Below are 24,617 nucleotides of genomic sequence, written 5' to 3'. Positions count from 1 at the left end.
TTCTAAGGAGTAGGCCAGAGGCTGCAAACGAGAGAGGGCATGCAGGCAGGAGAGTGGCTGTGGCCAATGGTGAGGCAAATCGGGGTGGCTCACCACACTCCAGCCTCTTATCCACTTCCCAAAGGGGGTGGTTACAAACTCTGATTGACAGGTGGGTAGATACAGGTGAGATCATGTAGGGGGTGTGGGGTGGGTGGCCTCCAGCTCATGAGCCTGATCCTATCTTCCTGATGGTCCCATATCAGCTGCATCATGCCCTGGAATGGAGCTAAAAACCTGAAAAAAAAATTTTTGAAAAATGCCAGGTGCTTTTGAAGTTTTAGGGTCTTGAAGCAGAAATGCATCAAAGACTTTTGAATTGCTCAAGGCAATTCAATTAAGTGCCCGCGATTTGTATAGTATCACATTGTGGTCTCCAGCCTATTGGAACCTGGGCACCAGCCTGGGCCTTTCTTGGTATAGAAGCCTGACAGGGGACCCTGAGTGGCTTTGCTATAGCAACAGTTTTTCTCTATTGCATAGGTGAAGGAACATATACTTCCATTTGGCTTTTTAGACTAAAATCTTCCAGGAAAGGGGCTGGTGTTGTGGTGTATCAGGTTAAGCTACCACCTGTAGTGCTGACATTCCATATGGGAACTGGTTGAAGTCCCAGCTGCTCCACTTCTGATCCAGCTCCCTGCTAATGTGTCTGGGAAAGAGGCGAAGGATGGCCTGAGTGCTAGGGCCCCTGCTACCTATGTGGATGACCCTGATGAAGCTCCTGGCTTTAGAAGCCTGGCCCAGGCTTTTCTTTAAGAAAAATTTCTAAGGGAAGCAGTGTAGTGAGAAATTGTATGTGAAAATAGCAATACACAATAGCAGCAACTGATGTTAAATATAATTGCCTGTAAGAGATAGAGTGAAATGTAAAATGTGATTTTGGCCTTTGGAGAAGTTTATGGTGAAAAATGAGGCTGTGCTGGACTTGCCTCTCTCTAGGCAAATCCCCACCTTCATTGATCCGGAAATAATAGCCGTTGACCACAGGTAAATTTTGGCAAACTTGGCTTGAGATCAAAGGAAACCTTGTGTTTTGTTACCAACTACCCAAAGATACAGCTTCAGGATCCTTATGTCACCCAGGAATAGAGAAGGTAACATTCGTAGCAACATTTGTACCATCACCATGATCCTGTTTTTTTTTTTTTTTTTTTTTTTTTTTTTCCCTGTGATACAGTAATCCCTCAAATGGCATGAACATGGCACAGACTATTCATGTGTGGTTACAAGGTGTATTTTTTTAATTTGTACAACCAAATATGGAGAGTTTATATCCATGGGCTCTACAAGAGCAATTGAGCCATGTTCTTTAGAATAAGATCACAATAGAGAAATAACTTGTAATGGTTTAGCCTATATGTCACTCTATTTATCACTGATTACCTTTAATTAAGGAAAAACTCACAAGCTAAAAAGAGTAACAGGCTTAAAATCAGTTAAACAGAGTAATCAACTGAGCAAAACATTTTAATCTCATAAATCTTCATTTTTAACCACAGGACAACAGTGTCTTTATTCACTGAGTAATCTTTTCTGTACCTTCCACTTTCCCAGATGCAAATTCTAGACATTCCAGTTTGGGAGAATCACCAGATATCTTTGAATGCCAAATCCCTCAACCCCATGAAAGCCTAGAATAAATGAAACTGAGAAAGTCACAGTTCAGGGGCCGGCACTGTGGCACAGAGGGTTAAAGCCCCGGCCTGCAGGGCCAGCATCCCATATGGGCACCAGTCCGATTCCTGGCTGTTCCACTTCAGATCCAGCTCTCTGCTATGGCCTGTGAAAGCAGTAGAAGATGGCCCAAGTCCTTGGGCCCCTGCACCCATGTGGGAGACCCAAAAGAAGCTCCTGACTCCTTGCCACGGGTCAGCTCAGCTCTGGCCATTGCAGTCATTGGGGTGGGGGGGTGTGAACCTGCAGATGGAAGACTTCTATCTCTCTCTCTGACTACCTCTCCCTGTAACTCTGTCTTTCAAGTGAATATAATAAATTAAAAAAAAGTCACAGTTCAGTCCAATAAATAGGTTTGGGTGGCCCTGATGTGAGAATTCTCTGATTGACAGTGGTCACCACACCTAGTAGTGGGAAGACTCAAACAACTGCTGTCTAACCCATGTAGGATTAGCTTCCTAGGAATAGAAAGATGAGTGTGGTACACAACAAACTCTTGGTACTCATTTTTTTCTTTTTTTTAATGGAAATCATGTCTTTAATTATACCAAAAATTAGGAAATATTAAGAACCAAATAACCAAGAATGTCAAAGATCTCTATGATGAGAATTATAAAACTTTAAAGAAACAAATAGAAGAAGATACCAAAAATGGAAAAATCTTCCATGCTCATGGATTGGAAGAATCAATATCATCAAAGTGTCCATTCTTCAAAAGAAATTTATAGATTCAATGAGATATCTTTCAAAATACAAAAGACATTCTTCTCAGATCTGGAAAAAATGATGCTGAAATTTATATGGAGGCACAGGAGAACTCAAATAGCTAAAGCAATCTTATACAACAAAAACAGAGCCAGAGGCACGAAAATACCAGATTTCAAGACATACTACAGGGCAGTTGTAATCAAAACAGCATGGTACTGGTACAGAACCAGATGGTTGGACCAATGGAACAGAATAGAAACACCAGAAATCAATCCAAATATCTGCAGCCAACATATTTGATCAAAGACCTAAAACCAATTCCTGGAGCAAGGACAGTCTATTCAACAAATGGTGCTGGGAAAACTGGATTTCCACATGCAGAAACATGAAACAAGACCCCTACCTTACACCTTTCACAAAAATCTATTCAACATGGATTAAAGATATAAACCTACGACCCAACACCATCAAATTATTAGAGAATATCAGAGAAACCCTGCAAGATATTGGCACAGGCAAAGATTTCTTTGAAAAGACCACAGAGGCACAGGTAGTCAAAGCCAAAATTAACATTTGGGATTACATCAAATTGAGAAGTTTCTGTAATGCAAAAGAAATAGGAAAGTGAAGAGGCAACTGACAGAATGGGAGAAAATATTTGCAAATTATGCAACTGATAAAGGATTAATAACCAGAATCTACAAAAAGATAAAGAAACTCCACAACAACAAAACAAACAACCCACTGAAGAGATGGGCCAAGGACCTCAATAGACATTTTTCAGAAGAGGAAATCCAAATGACCAACAGACACATGAAAAAAATGTTCAGGATCACTAGCCATCAGGGAAATGCAAATCAAAACCACACGAGGTTTCATCTCACCCCAGTTAGAATGGCTTACATAGAGAAATCAACAAACAACAGATGCTGGCGAGGATTTGGGGAAAAGGTTCACTAATCCACTTTTGGTGGGAATACAAACTGGTTAAGAAACTATAGAAGACAGTCTGGAGATACCTCAGAAGCCTGAATATAACCCTACCATACAACCCAGCCATCCCATCCTTGGAATTTACCCAAAGGAAATGAAATTGGCAAACAAAAAAGCTGTCTGCACATTAATGTTTATTGCAGCTCAATTCACAATAGCTAAGACCTGGAATCAACCCAAATGCCCATCAACAGAAGACTGGATAAAAAAAATTATGGGATATGTACTCTATGGAATACTATACAATGGTAAAAAATGAAATCCGTTCATTTGCAACAAAATGCAGGAATCTAGAAAACATCATGCTGTGTGAAATAAGCCAGTCCCAGAGGGACAAATATCATGTTCTCCCTGATCAGTGACAACCAACTGAGCATGTAAAAGTAAAGCTATAGAAGTGAAACTGACACTATGAGAAGCTATGACTTGATCAGCCCTTGTCCTGACTGTTGAGGAACAGCTTACTATTTTATTCTTTTCAGTATTTTATTTTTCTACTTCATAACATTGGTTGACCCTTTACTTAACACAGAATTATTCTTAGGTGTTTAAATCTAATTGAAAATTGGTCCTTGTTAAAAATAAGAGAAGGAGGAGATATACAGTTCAGCACATGCTCCTTTGGTCTTACCCCTAAGGGTAACTCTCAAAACTTGCCATGGGACTCCAAATCCCATTTAGTTGGCAGGTACCAATGCTATCTTACTAGTTAAAATGATCAGTTTAAGTTCATAACTGATCATAAAGATAAAATTAAGAGTCAAAGGGATCACATAAATCAGACCAGTGTCTACTAATAATAATTGATAGAATTAAAAGGGAGAGAATGACCCAACATGGGAAGCAGGATACACAGCAGACTCATAGAATGACAAATGCCCTAAACTGCACTCTGGCCTCAGAATCAGCCCTTAAGGCATTCAGATCTGGTTAAAAAGCCCATGAGAGTATCTCAGGCATAGAAAGCTAAGATAGTGTGGTAAAAAATGACCTAAATGAACGATCTCTGTGAGTAAGATCCCAGTGGAAAGAGGGGCCATCAAAAAAGGAGGTACCTTTCTCTGAAGGAAGGAGGGAACTTCCACTTTGACTATGGCTTTATCTAAATAAGGTCAGAGTTTGTGGTCTCAAGAGGCTTCCATAGCCTTGTCAGCTCATGACAAGAGTCTTGGGTGATTACTGACGTCATAAATAAGAGTGTCAATTGTTAAATCAACAACAGGAGTCACTGTGCACTTGCTCCCCATGTAGGACCTCTGTCTTTAATGAGTTGTAGTATGAGAATTAACAGTAAAACTAGTCTTCATACAGTACTTTATACTTTGTGTGTCTGTGTGGGTACAAACTGTTGAAATCTTTACTTAGTGTAGAGTTGATCTTCTGTATGTAAAGATAATTAAAAATGAATCTTAATGAAGAATGGGATGGGAAAGGGGGTAGTAGATGGGATGATTTGAGGGTGGGAGGGTGGTTCTGGGGGAAGAATTGCTATAATCCAGAAGTTGTACTTTCAAAATTTATATTTATTAAATAAATGTTTTCTATTAAAAAAAGAACCAAAAAGATAACTTGGCATTTATTCTTCTTGACGTTGGCTTTCATGATGTTTTCAGAAACGACCAGATCTGAGGCAATTGCTTTCCTGATTATTAAGTCAGCCGAGTACTAGAACTGAGGAAGGAGACCGTGACCACACGTGAGCAGGCTGTTATTTGTCTGGGTGCAGTGAGGAAAGCTCTTTTCTGTGGTGGGAGGAGGCCAGATGATTTAGTGGGGAAATGAGATATGAAAGATGTGTGGTGGAGGAGCCGCTCTGTGCAGTGTTTGTTGTCTATACAGGTTGTGTTCAGCAGTTATCCTCTTGCAGCTTGTCAGAATGTTCAAAACCTGTTCATTTCTATTGCACTTGAAGAGTGGGCTCTATCAGGACAAGGCTCTGGGTGTCACAATGCAGATCACCCACTGAGCACGAAGGAGTGTTGGGAACAGGGAGATGAGAGCATGCCCAGTGATCCCGAAGCAACATGTGCTCACTTAGTTCCTGTGCCCTGTGCTGCGCTCGCATCTTGAAACTCTCTGTGACCCTGCTGTGGAAATCTTGCTTGTCTGCCTCCCAGCCTCTCCCTTAAAGCATGAAAGATAGCAAACTGCAAAGCTGAGCTTGTTTCGGGGGGTGGGATTTGTTTTTGTGGAGCCACAGGCAGGAGAGGTTACAGGAGCTGTTGGCTAGACGCTAGATTTGTGAATTGACTTCATGGTGCACGCCTTCAGAGGAGTGTGGTATGGCGAGGGCTATCACAGTAGACGTTAGACGATGACCTGTTTTAGGGCATCTTTGTTTGTATGTGTTCCTAGCGTGCAGTGACCTTGGCCAGTGGGTGAGGCTCTTCCTGACTTCAAGCAGAGCTCTTGCATGGTGCAGGGCAAGCTGGAGAATCTTTCTTGTAATGAGAATGTCCTGGAGATGCAGCTGCCTCTCCTGTGGCTCCTTCCTTTCCTTGCCTTAGTCTTCCGGTGTCCTAGTGACCCTAAAGCTGGGATACAAGGCTCTTCCTCCTGCAAATAGCTAGTAATCTTGCCTACTATAGGAAATATAATTTTAGAGCATTAAAAACCCAAACGTTTTGCCCTCTTTGTTTTCAGGTGACTTACAGAGAACTTCCTCTCACACACAACCCTCCTCCCCCCAACCAAAATTAAATTGATTCATCAAGATTCATTGAGCGGGCTGGGGCCATGGCTCAATAGGCTAATCCTCCGCCTGTGGCGCCTGCACACCAGGTTCTAGTCCCAGTTGGGGCGCCAGTCCGGTCCTGGTTGCCCCTCTTTCAGTCCAGCTCTCTGCTGTGGCCCAGGAGTGCAGTGGAGGATGGCCCAAGTGCTTGGGCCCTGCACCCTCATGGGAGACCAGGAGAAGCACCTGGCTCCTGGCTTCAGATCAGCGCGGTGTGCTGGCTGCAGCATGCTGGCTGCAGCGGCCATTGTGGGGTGAACCAACAGAAAAAGAAGACCTTTCTCTCTGTCTCTCTCTCTCACTGTCCACTCTGCCTGTCAAAAAAAAAAATTCATTGAACATTACTTTTTTACAGTTCATACATGACAGGAGGTGATTTTAATAGAGGCATTGGTTCAGATATGGGTTTATTAGGAGTGATTATTTAAATATATTGATTATTAATAAGAGCATTATAGCAAAAAGTTTAAAAAGAGAGACCAGAAAATAGCTTGCTTCTGTGGAGAGAAAGACTTCCTGAGCAAGAATAGTAATACTTGCTATCCATTTAGATGTGACTGCCTGATGCTGTCACCCAAACTAATTAATAATAACATCTTAGTTAACATATTGCCATCAGCAGGTGGCTTTTGGAGCAAGGGTGGAAATGGCACGTACTAAAACCGGTTGTTGTACCTTAGAGAAATATGCAGAATTGTTTTCTAAAAGAACTTAATGTTGGCTGCAATATGAAATTTTTTTTTCTTTGTGGCACTTAGAAAGCTTCAAGGGATAGATCTGGGGCTAAGATTGAAGAGATAAAGACTAGAAAAACAAAGTAAGAGGAACAGTTGGCTGAGCTTTCTGAATGGATTCCAAGTAGCGTGAAAGTTCGGGGAAGACGCAGGGATTCTTCCTTCGCACTCTCCTTTGCTTCCTCTCCTTTGTCATCCTGCATCTGTCAGGGGATCTCAGCACACAGCAGAGCCGTGACAGATGGGTGTAATCTGTAATCTGTTGCTGTCTTTCAATTGCAGAGGGATCATTGTCACAGCGAAGGGGTTAAACCTGTCAACACCTCTCAGAGGTTGGCGATAATTAGTGTACTATAAGTCCAAGAACCCTGATGCTGATGACCACACAACAAATGAGTTGTGCTAGGTCACTGCTTTGTAAAAACCCTTATTTATCTCTTTCCTGCTCATTATGAAGATGTTGTTTACATGCCTGTGTGAGAAAGTTAACTGTTGATGCATGCAAATGCTAATGATTAAAGATGATTGTCAATCTTTTTTATTTTGGAAGATGCATTTGGAATTAGCACTTGCAGATACAAGTTGAATCGCTCTGCACCCTTTGAGCATGAGGTACGCAGCCTTTACAACATCTCGATGTGTTGACTGATGCTTTGTTACTGAGACTGCTGAAGTGTAGTATTGAGTAATGTGATTTAGGAATGCAGACTATTACAAGGTGTACTTTCATTAAGTTGTTTGAAAGATTTCCTTACAGGGAACATAAATGGAAAAAAGCTATCTTTTAAAATGAAGAATTGACTTGAGAAGAATAAAATACATTCTTCATTTATTAGCTTGAAAGAGAAACTTGATATGTCAGAAGCAGAGACTCTGAAAGCTGTTTTTGCACAAGTCCGCATGGTAGCCAGAAAGGGACAAGTGCGACAGAAAAACATAGGAGCAGGACACCATGAAGTCTAGGGGAAGAATGGGTAAAGGAGGCCTTGAATAACCCAGCTATGTTCAAATCCACAGGTCCCAATGGCCGGCATCCTAGAGTACTTAATGAATTGGCCGAAGTCATCACAGAACCGCTAGCTATCATTTTTGAGCACTCGTGGAGGACTGATGAGGTGCCTGAAGACTGGAAAAGGGCACATTTAGAACCTTCTTTCAAAAGGGAAATGGATGGTGACCCTGGAAATACTCATCAGCTTAACTTTTGGCTTGGAAAAATTCTGGAATAATCAACTTAGGAAACTGGGTAACTGACTTACAGTAGCTAGAAATAAGGCAGCCAAGTGTCGCACATAAAGAAGTGCTGAGTTCATTTTAAAGAAGATACACCATTGTGCGATAATCTTATACATCCCTTGGATCCCTCCCTTCATTCTATGAATTTGTGATGAAAATAGATGAGGTTGGCTAAGGCATTTAGGTAAATGCTAATTTTAAGTATTATACAAAAAAGTAGGTTCCCGGCATTAACTAGTAATTATATCATTTCCAGACTAGCTTTTAACTGGAAGACGGTAGCTTTAAGTCTATATTTTAATGCACTGTTATTTCATTTTATATGGAAACATATTTTCTAAGTTGAGATACTTTAGATAACTCTATATAGTATAGTTTGGTGAGGGAATTCTTCCGTTAAGGTGCTTTACATAGTTATTTCACATTTGGATCAATCATAAAATTAATGAATTAAGAACATTGGCAAAGGAAGAAAACTTCTTCCGGGTTTTTCTTTTTAAATGTTGTCTGCCTGGGATTGAGGGTTAGGAGCGTCTTGCTCTGATGATGTATATTTTGGTAGAGTGACCCATGTTATCCTTTAGGTCTTTTCCTCCCTCTCTGGAGACTGCCAAGGCCGGGGCCTCTCCTGAGCTGCCTCCGTGCCTTAGCCCACCCCATCTCTCTCACCTGGCTTCTGATGCCAGGTCAATGTGGGAGGGGAGGTGGACCACACGGTGGACATGGGCAGCTTCGTCTTCCTGCAGCCAAAAAGAGAGAGTAGATTGCTGAGGGAGAGAAATTAAGGAGAATCTGGAGTGTTTCTGAATCTTATTGTCCTTGTCTTTGGGTGTCTGTAGTTTTATTTTCTGCCTAGAAAAAGGCAACTATGTTGATGGGACCCAAAACTTAGTTGAATGGAGGCCAGGGAAGAGCAGTTGATTAAGCAACAAGTTCCTGGAGCTGGCAGCTGAGCTCATGAGCCCTGTTGTATTTCAGAATCTTCCCTCTACTCCTAGAAGTATGTAAGAGATGGAAGTTAACATTAGCATCATGCAAACAAAAATAAGAAACTCAAAGGAAGAGAATTTGCATTCCTTTTGTCCTGCTGCATATTGGTCCCTGGGAATAGAAAGGCATTGAATAAGGGCATGAAGTCTCCCACAGCAATGTTAACACAATACTAATTTAAGAGTGAATACTTTTAAAGATTAATTGAGGAGCTGAGTGAAATCAGTCTAACTCTTACAAATTATGCAAGGAAATGAAGTTCTAAAAGCATACAAAAGTTCTTTCTACTTGTACATTGCTTGCAATTTCACAAGGATTATACTCCAATTAACCTTTTGTCATTTTTTTCAAGTGAAGTAGAGTCTTTAAAATTTCCAAGCTAGGATTTTTTTTAAGGGATAGGGGAGTCTGTATAGATTACTGATATAATTTATTGTGATAATAAATGGCTTCCTGTTCAAGACCTCATTTCCAGCTGCAGCATCTATGGCAGATTTATTTCACAGATGTACCTTTGCATGCATTTGTTGAACTGTTGCTAGAGAAGACTCAATTTCTGGAAAATCTATTATTTTCACTGTGGTCATTATGATGTAATCTATTACAACCAAAATAGGGACTCTTGTCATTTCAGGTTTTATTTTCTGTAAAATTTACATCTAACTTAGATTATTTTGCCAAATTTAAATCTTTTCTTTTTACCTGCTGTTGGAAATTGGAAATAACGGTGCTCTAACTGAGCTAAGAGTCACAAATTAAAACATGGAGTAGCCAACGGATTGTAAAGGCTTCTTTTTGAAAACTAGAGGAAGAATGCTTAAATAGGCAAAGAAGTATAGAAGGAAGCTTGTTAATTGCATCAAACCACAATAAAATATGAGACAGAATATAAGGGAAAGGAATTATACTTTGAGTATCTAGAGATAATTATTCTGAAAAAAGAGTAATTTTTCACTTTTTTCGTCTTATCTGAACACTAGTGATATCCTTAATCTTTGAATGTAAAAGAAGAGGCAGTTGACTAAAGGACTAGCATGTTATCAAAACTAGAGGATCATCTTGATTTGTGTTTTCTAGAACATCAAGAGGGATTAATTAGACTTTTACTTCCTAACATTGAGAAATTTGGAAGATCACAGCAACATTTTCTTCAGTTCATGTTAACACAGAATTTGGGGGATAAAGAAAGAGTTCATTCCCATAACCTATCTCTTGGCACGGGAAAAGCATGATTTTAAGTGCTCCTTCCTTACCAGAGTGGGAACTGAACCAAAGATCTTGGGAAAACCTGAATTTACAGCAACAAAAGACTTAAGCATTTTCTAAGTTCAGAGAAGTTTTCAACATCTTGGTGTGAAGAAACAACAACAAGCATTGAATTTTCTCTTTGGGCTTCTTGGGATCCCAGATCAAGTTCTAGGTTACCCTCATTGCTTTGTTCTCCTGTGGTATATCAGTTGAGAACAGAAGCCGTGGTGTAGTTTGTGGAATAATCTGTAACAATTATGGAATTTACCAAAGCTGCTTTTTCTCTTGTTCTAAGAATGGGAAAGTATGCACAGTACCTCCTATAGTTCTTTTTTTTTTTTTTTTTGGAGAGGCAGAATTAGACAGTGAGAGAGAGAGAGAGAAAGGGCTTCCTTCCGTTGGTTCACCCCACAATGGCGCACCACGCTGATCTGAAGCCAGGAGCTAGTTGCTTCCTCCTGGTCTCCCATGTGGGTGCAGGGCCCAAGCACTTGGGCCATCCTCCACTGCACTCCTGGGCCACAGCAGAGAGCTGGACTGAGAGGCCTACCAGGACAGAATCTGGCACCCCAACTAGAACCCGGCGTGCTGGCGCCGCAGGTGGAGGATTAGCCTAGTGAGCCACGGTGCCAGCCACTGCTGTAGTTCTTAAGGGACTTAAGAGTTCAACACTTGAGCACACAGAGTTCTTGGGCCAAGGCTGGCACATGGTGGATGCTGACTGCCTGTCTCCCTTACTTTTAGTTGGCTTCCTTATTTCAAGCTGACTAGCAAACCCAAGCTGTTGTTGCCTCACAGCCATACAGAGGGACCACCACTTTTATTGAGGAAGGTTTTAAAAAGGGCTACTTGGAGTAGGAGGAGTTCAGCCAATGTTTATTGATTGAGTGAAAAGAATGTGACTTTTAAAAAATAATGAGCAAATTCATAGAGGCCTCCCCTTTTCAGATCTTGGGAAATAGTCACCGTGGGAAATATGAAGAATTCTGCTACCTTGCCTCTCTTTATAAATTTGGGATGCGAGTGAGTGAGTGACCCACATGCATTTTCCTGTGATTTTACGACTGACTTTCAAAGTAGAAGTGCCAGTGGGCACTCCCCTGGTAGTTGCTTCTGGGATGGATCCAGCCACGAGAAAGAGCAGATGACGGTGGATCAGCAAGCTGTTCTGTGTGAAGAGAAACCAAGAGGCACCTGCCTGAAAATTGAGATGTGCATGTCTGGACTTTTCTCTTTTAGGGGCCTAAGTATTGTGATCAAACCCAGCACCAAGACAGGTTAGAGAAAATAAAATCCTTGGCCAGATGTTTGATTTGTAACATTTTTCACATATTGAATTAGATATCAAAATACCGTGTTCAGGCAGGTGAAAGATTTCCAAATTCCAAAGTCAGTGGTAGATAAAGAGTAGAACATTGTATTGAGGGACATAGAAGAGAAATGAGTGACAGTCTGACCCTAAATTGCCAATTCTTCAGTGCTGACCAAGAGCCAAGTATAAGGAATGTCTTAGATCAGCTGACAGCTTATGTTCAGAATAAATCCATCTAGGTTCACAAACAGCTGCTTTATTAACCAAAATAAATTGTGCAGAGCAAAGCAAATCAAGCTTTCTTTTATAGAAGTTTCTAATTTTACTAGCTGCCTCAGAAGTCATTAACTATGTATTCCTATGTTAGATATTTTATAGTAGCCAAATTTTTTATTTAAAAACTCTTCAGCTTTGTATTAATATGTAATAATTTTGTAATTCATGATCAATAGTCAGTGTTTTAGATATTTCTGTAAAAGGCTGAAAGGGAAAAATATTAGATTAAAAAATAATATAACTTATCAACATAGATATTTCTTTGAAATTATTTAAATCTTTAGAAATTAAGTTTTACTTTTTATTGTTGTTAAGAGATCACCTTTGTAGAGAGATATAAGAAGTTAAATTTAATATTAAGATGTGGGCAGTATTTTTTTTTGACAATTCTGCAAAAAATCTTTCAATGAACCAAAAGGAAATAAATCAACTTTTAAACATTGTTTAAGATGGAACCTGTCTTTTATAGATCTATTCTGTATTATGCTCTTATTAGATGAATTTCCCTTATTATTTAAAAAATGTAATGCTGTGTTGAATACCTTGGGGCAAAGTGGTGTATTAAGTGGGACAAATGGGAGAAATACTGTTCATTGCATTTGTTGCTCTGTTCTCCGAACTTGACAGTGTTCTGAGATGCTCTTTGGGTTACCAAAGCCATTATTCATTGAAAGGTTCTGTTTGTACCGAAGGCTGCACCTGAAAATCAACGTGTGTATGTCCAAGTAACCCAGCAGAGATTGATTCTAACGAACCCTGAAGTTTGGTTTTGTAGTTGTAATTGCAATTGACACTTTATTCCCTTCCAGTTATTTTTTTTTTAAGGGACTATGTGAAAAAGCACCAAGAAAACCTAGTTGGAACACCTTTATGAGCCAAGTAATGTATGCTGTTGCAGCAATGAGGTTTGCAAACATGTCTGCTCTTCAATAAACGTGACGGATTTCCCAACCATTCTGTCTTGGCCTCTTTTGTAGTCTTTGTCTTTTGATGACTGTTACAGAGTTTGTGCGTTGCTTAAATAGATAAGATATAAATGTTTATGGTACTATAGCATTATGGTCAGCTTGGGAAATCAGAGATCTAACAGGACTAAGAGGAGAATTCAGCTCTCCTCACATTGTATACAAAATACAAATAAATCCATCAAATAGTCTTGGATGCTTTTGCGTTATTGTTACACATGCGTATCGTGTGGCCCTCTTTTGTGTCTCTTGGTGCCATAATGATGACTTACCACAGTGGAAGGAAAAGTGGTGGGGTATATGAGTGTGCTACAAAAAGCTGGTAGAAAATAGAACTAAAAAATTTATTTTATTGAAAAAATGTTTGAAATCCGTGCATGCAAAGTTTTTTAAAAATTCGTGAAAAATGCATATTACAAAAAAACCATGTAAGGATTTCAATTTTAGTTTTTGCACCAAAATACACTTATGTCTTCATTTAATTTTCCAAAACTTTTTGAAGTGCTCTGATATTTGGGGATTGGAAGGGGCACGCTTGGAGTTTCTCTTTATGTGATTCTGTTGTGGTTCTCAGTTGCTGACTCTCTATCACTTGAAGATTGTTGTGATTCAACTACGGATAAGCAGTATCTCAAAGGTTATTGAACCAAGTACTGGGTTCAAATCCCAACCTCATTGCTTTCTGGCTTCTGGATCTTGGACATTATTGTACATTCTTAGTATAATTATTGTACATGCCTAGTACGGTAACTAGCCCATAAACATTTATTATAAGATTTTCCAGGGGCTGGCGCCATGGCTCACTTGTTTAATCCTCTGCCTGCGGTGCCAGCATCCCATATGGGTGCCGGGTTCTAGTCCCAGTTGCTCCTCTTCCAGTCCAGCTCTCTGCTGTGGCTTGGGAAGGCAGTAGAGGATGGCTCAAGTGCTTGGGCCCTGTACCTGCATAGGAGATCAGGAGGAAGCACCTGGCTCCTGGCTTTGGATCGGTGCAGTGCGCTGGCCTTAGCATCTTTTTGAGGGGTGACCAACGGAAGGAAGACCTTTCTCTCTCTCTCTCTCACTGTCTAACTCTGCCTGTCAAATAAAAAAAGAGTTTCCAAACAATATTCTGCATTATAAAGGTGTCATCATGTGCCATATTTTGATGATGATGGATGAGTCTTTTGATTTTTCACTGAACATAAGATGAGAAGAAAGTAAATTTAAGGAACACATGGAATAAAATTCAGAGGAACACGTAAACATTTGAATTTTAGCAATGATGGCATCTTAAGGATTACCTCATCTGATTTAGCAACTTGGTTGTTAAAACACAAAGGAGCTGGGAGTTGGAGACCTGCCTGAATGACACCAAGTTGGTGGCCCATGGTTGAGATTCTTCCAGGTCTTCTATTCTTGTGTGTTTTTTTTGTTTTTTTTTTTTTTTTTCCTGATCTGATTTTGGCTCCTGTGAAGTATACCTGAAGGATTCTGTGGTGTCATCAGAAAACATCCATCTTTCTAGATGTAACTTAGTTTGAACTTAGATCAATGGTTGTCAAAACTTAGCCTGATGGAAAGCCAAGACTCTGTGGCAAAAAAATATTCCACATAGAGGATCTCTGTGAGACCTCAGTGGAAAGAAAGGGCCATCAAGGAAGTTTGTACTCTTCTCTGAAGGGAGGAGAGAACATCCACTTTGCTTATGGCTGTGTCCAAATACTGGTGGACTCTGTGGTCACAAAAGGCTTCCACAGCTTTGGCAGCCCATGGCAAGAGCCTCGGGTGATCACTGACATCATGAATAAGAGTGTCAATTGTTAAAGGAACAACAGAAATCACCGTGCATTTATTCCCCATGTAGGACCTCCATCCTTAATGAGTAGTACCTTGAGAATTGACTGCAAATCTTTTTCTCAAACTGTACTCTATATGTTGTGTATGTGTGTGTTTGGGTGGTTGGGTGGGTACAAACTCTTGAAATCTGTGCTTAACATGGAGTTGGTCCTCTGTGTATAAAATCAAACTAAAAATGAACCATAATGAAGAAGGAGATGGGAGAGGGAGAGGGAGGTGGTATGGGAGTTGGGGTGGGAGGGTGGGTATGGGGGAAAAAAAAAACACTGTATTCCTAAAGTTGTATCTATGAAAAAATGCATTCATTAAATAAAAACTTAAAAAAAAAAAAAGACTTAGCCTAAGCTCCCAGCAATCCCACTGAGGACAACATGATGATATAAAAACCCAGTCTTTCAGCTTTAAAGTCATGCTTCATGTCTTCCCTTTTTTTTTTTTTTTAGATTTATTTATTTATTTGAAAGGCAGAGTTACAGAGAGGGAGAGGCAGAGACTGAGAGAGGGAGAGAGATCTTCATCTACTGGTTCACCCCCCCCCCACACACACACACCATGGCCATAATGGCCAGAGCTGAGTCTATCTGAAGCCAGGAACCAGGAGCTTCCTCCAGGTCTCCCATGTGGGTGCAGGGGCCCAAGGGCTTGGGCCATCTTCTACTGCTTTCCCAGGCCATAGCAGAGAGCTGGATGGGAAGTGGAGCAGCCAGGACTCGAACTGGCACCAATATGGGATGCTGGCACTGCAGGCTGTGGCTTTACCCTCTATGCCACAGTGCTGGCTCCACTTCATGTCTTCTTTACTCTCATAAGAATATTCATAAAAGTGTATGACATTGTTGTGTAGCACTGAACTGTATTTAAAAAAAGGATGAAATACATGCATTCAGTAAACCTTACCAGTTGTGTGTTAATGATTAGGGTGGTTTATGTCATTAATAAAATCAATTCACATAAGGCAGCTTTTAAAAAGTCTTTCATCTAAATCTGGATATGGATACCTCTACTTTCATTCCAAGCCATCTGCTGCCACACTGAGTGAGGACTTTTCAATTTAAAAGAGGTATATTGAACAATTTAAAATGAAAAACTTACTTTCTACCTCCTCCTAGAGTTACCCTGAGGACAAAGTACATTCCTGTGATGATGGACACTTTTTGGCCCACTTCCCCTGCTTTACAATGTGTCTGTGCACCACTCACGGTGTCTGTGGACTCCCATCTGTTTCTCGGTTGAGCAGTGAGCCCTGCTTGGGAACTGCACACATTCAGTGTGCATTCTTCACATCCCTTTGGCTCCATCAGTCTAACTTCATCTTCATTTTGGAATTCATCAATCTGTGTAGCAGTATTTATGTTTTGTATGTTAGCCGTTTCTCATGCAGAAATGCACACTTAAATTTAAAAATAAAAATCCTTGCCCATAAATCAGAAGCCCCGAATCCAACCTTGGTTTTCCTGGTGAGAAGAGCTGTCTGCGACACTTCCTTTTACACCTTCGCTTTCCCATCTGTAAAAGTGTTCAGGGAACAGCGTTGCCAAACACGTCCTGTGAAAAGTTGGAGAAACAGATGGTATCAGTGAAAATAACCTTGCATTCCTTAGAAGCAAGCCATTGAGTGACTAGGTCTAGTTTTTTCTAGAATCGCCACCAGGCCAGCAACAGGTCTGATTTTTCCCTGTTCGAGTTCTTCCCTAGTTTGGCATTTCTTGGTGTATCATCTGGTGTGTTGTATATGCTCAATAGTGTCATTCAATGAGGGACTAAATGAAGTTTCTCACGCACCTCAGGAGACTGAGCCCGGGGCTTGTGAGAGTTGATTGCACTAAAGCATTTCTTGGTTTTAGGGAACGTGGAGCACCACCAGAGCCTCTCTTTTCAAAGGATAGCACACCTGCACCCCCGAAGCTGGGAAACCCAGCTTCCCTCATTCAGATGCTCACCCTAGGGTGTGGTTTTGTTGTTATTTAGGTCTTTTGGCTCTGATTTTTTTCTTTCATATTAAACCATAAATGCAAGCAATTTATAAAATTAAATGTGATATGTTTAATTATGTTTTCTATGGCAGAAGGATATTAAACTTTGTCACTCGTGAAGGTATGTGCAAATCCTAAAATGGCAAATGGGTTGAATGAATTCTTTCGGTTATATTTTTTTTACTCAGAACTGTGAGAGAATACCATCTATCCCTGTAATTAAACTAATCAAATAATGGTTAATTGTATTATCACATATGTGTTAGCATATGGTATACTGCTAGACAGAGTACAAAGACATTTCGATAATCCATTCTACAAAAATGCAAACTTCCCTGTTAGATTGTATTGTGGATATGCCCCCTTTTAGACGTTTTCCTATGAATTTGTGACCCCTGGTTTCGTCCTTGGGAATAATTATTTTTGCCCTAAAGTCTACTTCTACCTTCTACTAATACAAAGGCAAAAAACAGTGGAGTAGTTAAGAATGGTCAAGGGTTGTTGAGATCTGAGTTTGAATCCCACCAAGCAGCTGACCGCTTGTTGTAGAGGGACTTGGAACTCTGCAGTGATTGCAAATGCTGTTTTTCTCTCCTTTCTCCGACAGGCATGGGTTATGAAAGGAAGGAAAGAAATGGAAAACTTTGAAGTCACAGCAATGTGGCTACAAATTTCACTCCTTGCACCTGGCTAGGTGACCTTACACAAGTTACTAAATCCCTTCTAGTCTGCCTGTCTCATCTGAGGGTGAGATTAATAACACCCTCAGGAGGTCCTTGTGGAACGTCACAGATTTAATCCAAGATAACTGGTAGGAGATCTTGCGTTGGAAGAACCTGAGTGTTCACTACAGTGTCCACTACCAGCCAAGAAGGGTAGGGAAGTGAAAGTGAAAGGGTGGGAACACAATGCAGAGGCTTGTGACTTGTGAATGAAAATTGTTTTTAAGGTATGTTAGGAAGAAAAAAAGCATATGCTCATGAATCACTTGCAAAATGCAACACTTGAAAGGGTAGTTCGGTATGTACCAGGACAGTTCAAGGCACTTCACATGTATTATCCTATGTAATATACACAGGAACCCTGGGAGGTTGACCCATTCTGCAGATGAGGAATCAGAGGTAGAGCAGGAGCTTGTTAATTTATACAAGGCCACGTAGCCAGTAACCAAGAAAGTTGGTATTGCGTCTCAGTAAGGGGACTTTAAGCCTGTTCTTTCAACTTGTATTTATGTTTTGTGCAGACCAAATTTAAACCAGAATCAACTGTAAGGACTAGATACCAAGAAAGAGGAGAGAGAAGATTGTTAAGAAATTTTGTAAAAGGGGGCGTTGCTTGAAGGATGAAGAAACCGGGTGAAGATGGTGTCTGGGTCCATTTTGTGCTGTAGAACAGATACCTGGCACTGTGTTATTTATGGAGAGGAAGCTCATCTTTTCATAGTTCTGGAAGCTGGGAAGTCCAAGATCAAGACTCTGCCAGATGCATCTGTCTGGTGACAGCTGAACAGAAGGAGGCAGGAAGGCAAGATACCAAACGCTGTGTGAAGCCTCTTTTCTGGGGACCTTAATTCTGTTCACCAGGAGGCAGCCTTCATGGGCTAGTCACCTCTTAGTATGACACATCAGCATCACCTGAATTTCGGAGGAGCACATTTAAACCCCAACATTCTTCCCCTGACTCCCACAAGGTTATGTCCTTCTCCCATGTAAAACTCACTCTTCCCTCCCTCCCTCCCTTCTTCACTCCCTCCCTCTCTCCCTTCCTTCCTTAGATTTAGTCATTTATTTGACAGGTAGAGTTACAGAGAGAGATCTTCCATCCTCTGTTTCACTCCCCAAATGGCCAGAGCTAGGCTTATCCAAAGCCAGGAGCTCTATCCAGGTCTCCCATGTAGGTGCAGGGACCCAAACACTCGGGCCATCTTCCACTGCTTTCCCAGGCCATTAGCAGGGAACTGGATCCAGAGCAGCCAGGACACATGCCAGTCACTGCAGGCAGAGGCTCAGCCTGTTACGCCATGTTATCAGCCCTGGAAAACACTTTCATTCCACACCAAAAGCCCCCAACATCTTAACTCATTTCAGCATCAACTCAAAAGAGTAAATGCAGAGTCTCATCTAAATGTCCTGTGAAATCAAGCTATGTGCTTCCCAAAGGATGTGAGACAGGCATAGTATAGACATTCCCACTCTAATCAGCAGGCAGCAAAGGCAAGAAAACATAACAAGTCCCAAAGAAGTCCTAGGCCTGAGAAGGCAAACATTAAATCTTAAACTCTCTGGAATAACCCTTTTAACTATTAGTTTACTTGAAAGGCAGAGAGAGAGAGAGAGAGAGAGAGAGAGAGAGAGAGAATGAATGAATGAGAATATCTCTCACTGTTCACTCCCCATATGCCCTCAGTGGTGAGGTCTGGACTAGGGCGAAAGCCTGAGACAGAGAATGCCATTGGGGTCTCCCACATCGATGGCTTGAATCTAAATACTTGGTCCCTCACTTCTGCCTTCCATAGTCTGCACTGGGGCGAAGCTGAAGACAGGAGCAGAGCCTGGAATTGAACCTGCATACTATGTGGAATGAGGGTATCCTAACCAGTAGACTAAACTCCTGCCCTCAGAGCTATCCTTTTGACACCATGCCCTCCTGTCTGGACACACTGGGATGGGATTTGGGTCCTCAGGGCTCCAGGGAAACCCACCCTCTTGGCTTCTCTGGGCACACCCAGTGCCACATCTTGCACATGCTGGAGTTGGAGACTTTCCTAGGCTTATTGACATGCTGGTGGCTCTACAGGTCTGGGGTAGACGGGGCCCTACATCTAAGCATTGCCCTGGTAAGGGCTCTCTGTTGTAACTCTACCCCTGCAGCAGGTCTCTGCCTGGGCCCAAGGCCTCCTGTTGAGATCCAGAGAGAGGCAGTCAAGCCTTTTAGATGCTGGAGATTTCTTGACCTGACTTGATGTTACGTGCAGAAGGTTTTTGGATAGCTTCTCATTATGTCCTCACATGACCACTAAATGGTTTGTTGACTGAAATGTTGTGAGTTTGTAGCTCTGTAGCTTTGCTACCCGGAAAGGCAAATATTGGGCTCCTATTGTCAACTGCATCGTGAGCTTCTGGGCAAAACAGGCCATCCACCTGTTATTTTCCATCATGGTCCCTTACAAGCTTAAAAGTGAGAGTGTGTGCATTTAGGTCAGTGAAATAAGCTTGTCTGTTTAAGTTACAAGGGAATTTTGACCGCTCATTTCATTCTACCTCCTGTCCCTGAGCTTTGTTGATGTGTTGGTCATTTCTCCCATAACTGCCTTGGACTCAATAAGAATTTCTTTTGATTCTTTTAGTAGTAGAGTCTGTGCTAATCATAATCTCCAGTGGTTTTTAGACATAAATTAACTTATGGACAAATAATACATATTGAATGTATTTGGCTTACTGCCATTATTCTGTATTTCGTGGAGGTACCTGGCTCATGGGAAGTCATTAAACAAGATTTAAAATTTAAATAATGTACAATACCTCATCTTCTCCTATGGGGCAGTAACAGTTTCTAATTTGGAGATTTTAAGTTTTAATAATGATGCCTATTTGTATGGTTAACTGTCATGTACTGGCACACCTGCCCAAGATTGGAAGAGGTTTGTCCCTACTACTGGTAGAGGGTAAGAAATACTATGTGTTTTATTAGAGTTTCAAGTTGCAGCTCAAAATTTACCATGGGGCTGTTCAATGTTGGAATTCTTTTAAAAATAGTTGGAGTTTTACCTGTCTTCAGGAGCTTGTCCTCAGAGTATATATGGCACAGTGGAAAGAGGATGGGGGCACAAATTAGGGACAAACAAGCTGCAAACTCTTTACTGCTATGGGGACTTCGTAAAAAATACCAAGTGCTTTCACTAGTGAGAGCAAATCATAGACAAATACCATTTAATCCTGTTAAGAACCTAATAAAGTAATTGCTGTTACTGATGCCTTGTACAGGTTAGAAAACTAAGCAACAGAGAATTTAAGTACTTTAGGAAATTCACTTCACTTCCATTAGCCTCATGTGCTTAGATTTATAAAAGGCAGACTTGTGGGTTTAGCCATGGTGCTTATGGAGCTGCATTGCACCTGTTTGGTGACTGAGCTGAAAGCTAACTTCATTACACTGGTTTTGAGCCACTTTTCTTTTTCCTCCATTCTCTGAGGAATATGAAATTTCCATTTGAAAGTGCTTTATAGGTTCCAAGAGAAAAATATGCACTTTGAAAATTTAATCCCAAATAAAAATAATTTTCTAGTATGCAGTTGTATCCTTCCTATTTTGTTTTAAAGTTATGGATAATGTTTAATTTTTTTTTAACCATGAAAACCTAGGCCAGCGCCATGGCTCAATAGGCTAATCCTCCGCCGGCACACCAAGTTCTAGTCCCAGTTGGGGCACTGGATTCTGTCTGGTCGCTCCTCTTCCTGTCCAGCCGCTCCTCTTCCTGTCCAGCTCTCTGCTGTGGTCCAGGAGTGCAGTGGAGGATGGCCCAGGTCCCTGAGCCCTGCACCCGCATGGGAGACCAGGAGAAGCACCTGGCTCCTGGCTTCAGATCAGCGCGGTGCGCTGGCTGCAGCGGCCATTGGGGGGTGAACCAACGGAAAAGGAAAAGGAAGACCTTTCTCTCTCTCTCTCTCTCACTGTCTACTCTTCCTGTCAAAAAAAAAAAAAAAAAAAAAAAAGAAAAGAAAAGAAAGAAAAAACCTATAGCCAGCTTCATGCCATTGTCAGGATTTCTTATTGCCTGTGTGTATTTTCCATGCTGCCTAAATTGGAAGGATTTGTAGTTACACTGACCAAACTGTTTTTTTTCAGTACTTCTTTAAATGAAGTAACCTAATAGCTTCTATACTTCAAGTGAATTGATAATAGTAATACAGTTGGACATGTAACTATAACTTTCATCAGTTTTTGTCTTTATAAAATCTCAATGTCTGCACTAGAAATAATCCTTTTAAAAACTTATGTATTACTGCTGCCAGTTATAAAGCAAAGAAATATTTATGAGTTTTTTAAAAAGAAGCTAGTTCATTAATGTGATAGGTATAATTAATTGCAGCATGTTTTGAAGAACATGAAAGTTATTGCCTCTAATTTTTCAGCCTGTCTGCTTTGATTCTTCCCTCCTCTCCCTTTCCCTTCTTTCCTTCTTCCCTCTCTCCTCCCTCCCTCATTCCTTCCTTTCTTGTAACAGTCAACTAAGTCAATTAAATATATCTCTCTTAGCCCACAAAGGCTATTCATCTGCTTTCATTTTTCCATGTTTTAATCTCCTTCCCAGTACATTTGATGAATAAGCAAACATTGTATAAACATCTTGGCACATGTCCTGGTTTGGGAGGTATGAGGAGAGAGTTGGCAGAAAAAGTAATTTTTGAATGAAAAATTAAGTCTATGCTTACATTTTAAATTCCTAGAAACATCATTGATGTAAACCAAAGTAGCTGTTTTCAGTAAGGAAAATATCCAGGTTGCTTGTTATTTTGATGATTGAGGTGGGTTTTTGTTTGTTTGTTTAATGCAGATAGTAACTGAATATATATGTAAATGTATAGTATATTCATGAAACAAACTGCAAACCATAGCGTAATCTCAACCAATAATTGGAAAAGAATAAACCAGTGGAAACTGTATTCTAGCATCAAGAAGCTGTTACAAAATGCCAATCTATCAAAATTATAGAGCTGTTAAATGCAGTTTAGAAAGATGGCAAAGCTTCTTCCTGTGCCATACAATGGTGAGCAGTTGAAGCACATTTACAAAGCCCACTTTTTGGGGTTAAGTAAAGCAGAGAGAATAAGTAAGGATAAGATGGAGGCATGCATTTAGTTTACTGCCCATTGAGAGGAGACACTTTCTCCTTATTTTTTTTAAGCTTTTTGACTCTTGCTGTTAAATTTGAAAAATTTTAATTATTAGGTGTTTAAGGTGTATTTATTTTTATTTTTTGCCAGGCAGAGTTAGACAGTGAGAGAGAGAGAGAGAGAGAGACAGAAAGAGAGTTATAGACATTGAGAGAGGCAAAGGGAAAGGTCTTCCTTCCATTCGTTCACTTCCGCAATGGCCGCTACGGCCAGCACTGCGCCGATCCGAAACCAGGAGCCGGGTATTTCCTCCCAGTCTCCCATGCGGGTGCAGGGACCCAAGCACTTCGGCTGTCCTCTGCCGCCCTCCCGGGCCACAGCAGGAGCAACCCGGCGCCCCAACCGGGACTAGAACCCGGTGTGCTGGCGCCACAGGCAGAGGATTAGCCAAGAGAGCTAAGGCGCTGGCTAAGGTTTATTTTGATAACATGCTGCTTAGTTGTGTTGTTTGTAGAATGTTTTGGAGATATAAAATGTGCATATATGTGCATATGTGTATAATTTACCTGTCCTCATAAATTTTAAGCAAACACTGTTGACAACTAACATATCACGAATATCCATTGTCGTTCCCACCTCCTTGAAGAAGAGTTTATGTAAGTTACAATGGTAATCTGTTTTGGGTAATGTTTCTCTTTGGTTACATTTGTAGATAGGGAACTTTTAGGTGACATCAACTATAAAATACCCAGTGGAAATGAGTCTTTATAATAAGGGATGACTTTATTCTTTGGTTCAAAAATAATCTTAATATATCATCTAATTATAGGAAAACAATCTCATTTTCCCTTTGATAGTTCAAGTTGGTTACAGTAGCATGGAAAATGGTATCACTGGGTTGTAGTCCTTATAAGGTACTAAAGTACTTCCAAACCAACTTCTTAATCAGGAAAATAAGTGAGGAAGGTTTAAAGTTATTTGTGGTAATAATCACTCATCTTTTATACAGAGCATCAAGAAGATATACAAAGTGAAAAAAAAAGCCTAAAACAACCCAATATATTATAGATAATAAGACGCAGTGCATCAAAATCAGGAAAAGAAGAGCTAAGACTTGGATTTGAATTACTTTGGGCCACAAGCCTTGTGAATTTGGGCTCGTTATTTATCTGTCTCAGGATTAAATGCACTATTAACATAGTTCTGTGCACTTAGCAATTACTCAGTATGCGAGAGCTATCATCATCATCAGCAGCAGCAGCAGCAGCAGCATCGTTTGTTTTCCTACTTGACAACTGTGACATTAAGACTGTGATGAGTCAAGTCCTGCCAATTCCAGACTGAGGAGAAGACTATATTGAGCAGGAAGCCCCGTAGGTCCTGCCTTGGGCTCTGAGGGAACACAAGGATGACCAGACCAAGGACTTACCATACCTGGAAGAAAATAGACATTCAGAGAATGCAAACTTTGTCCAAACAAAAGGGCCGCAGTATCCATGCGGGTGCAGGGCCCAAGCACTTGGGCCATCCTCCACTGCACTCCCTGGCCACAGCAGAGAGCTGTGAAAGAGGGGCAACCGGGACAGAATCCGGAGCCCCGACTGGGACTAGAACCCGGTGTGCCTGTGCCGCAAGGCAGAGGATTAGCCTAGTGAGCCGCGGCACCAGCTGTAATGCTCTATTCTTGACTATTCCTAATGGTAGTCACCAGCCATATGTAGTGATTGAACACTTGAAATGCACTAGTGTTTGAGGAATACAATGTTTCAATTTTATTTAGTTTCAATTAATGTAAGTAGACATATGTGGCCCACAGTAACATATTAGCACAGATCTAGATGTTCACTAAATATATTAAATTCAGTATTCCTTTTTCTTGACAATCATATATCTGACAACATTTTACATGCTATTTTTCTAGTTTGTGAAGTACAAAACTAGATATGTGTGTGCAACTAGATGACAATTTTGTAAAAAATTCCCACTCAACTCTAGGAGCAGGAAAATACCTTGGAGCCATGACTACAGCCAGGAAAGAAGTGCTACATTGTTGGTAAAA

The 24,617-nt window shown here is 40.8% G+C and overlaps 1 protein-coding gene across 3 annotated transcripts in view; it reads left to right on the top strand.

The window, feature by feature from the left end:
• Positions 1-24,617, top strand: part of SAMD5 (sterile alpha motif domain containing 5) — a 477,984-nt gene that overhangs the window by 47,200 nt on the left and 406,167 nt on the right. Inside the window, exons 2-3 of one of the 3 annotated variants that reach the window (XM_070073467.1) lie at positions 7,436-7,497; positions 7,903-12,901. The exons of 1 other annotated variant lie outside the window; for it this stretch is intronic. In XM_070073467.1, coding sequence (XP_069929568.1) covers positions 7,436-7,471 — 36 coding nt within the window. In that variant the 3' untranslated portion in view covers positions 7,472-7,497; positions 7,903-12,901. Of the gene's footprint in view, positions 1-7,435; positions 7,498-7,902; positions 12,902-24,617 lie in introns of those variants that run through there. One more of the 3 variants, XM_070073465.1, reaches the window with a different exon arrangement.

This window comes from Oryctolagus cuniculus, chromosome 5, assembly GCF_964237555.1.
Source record: "Oryctolagus cuniculus chromosome 5, mOryCun1.1, whole genome shotgun sequence".
NCBI classification, from domain to species: Eukaryota; Metazoa; Chordata; class Mammalia; order Lagomorpha; family Leporidae; genus Oryctolagus; species Oryctolagus cuniculus.
Note: the sequence above shows the minus strand (reverse complement) of the source record. Positions and strands in the feature narration are given on the sequence as shown.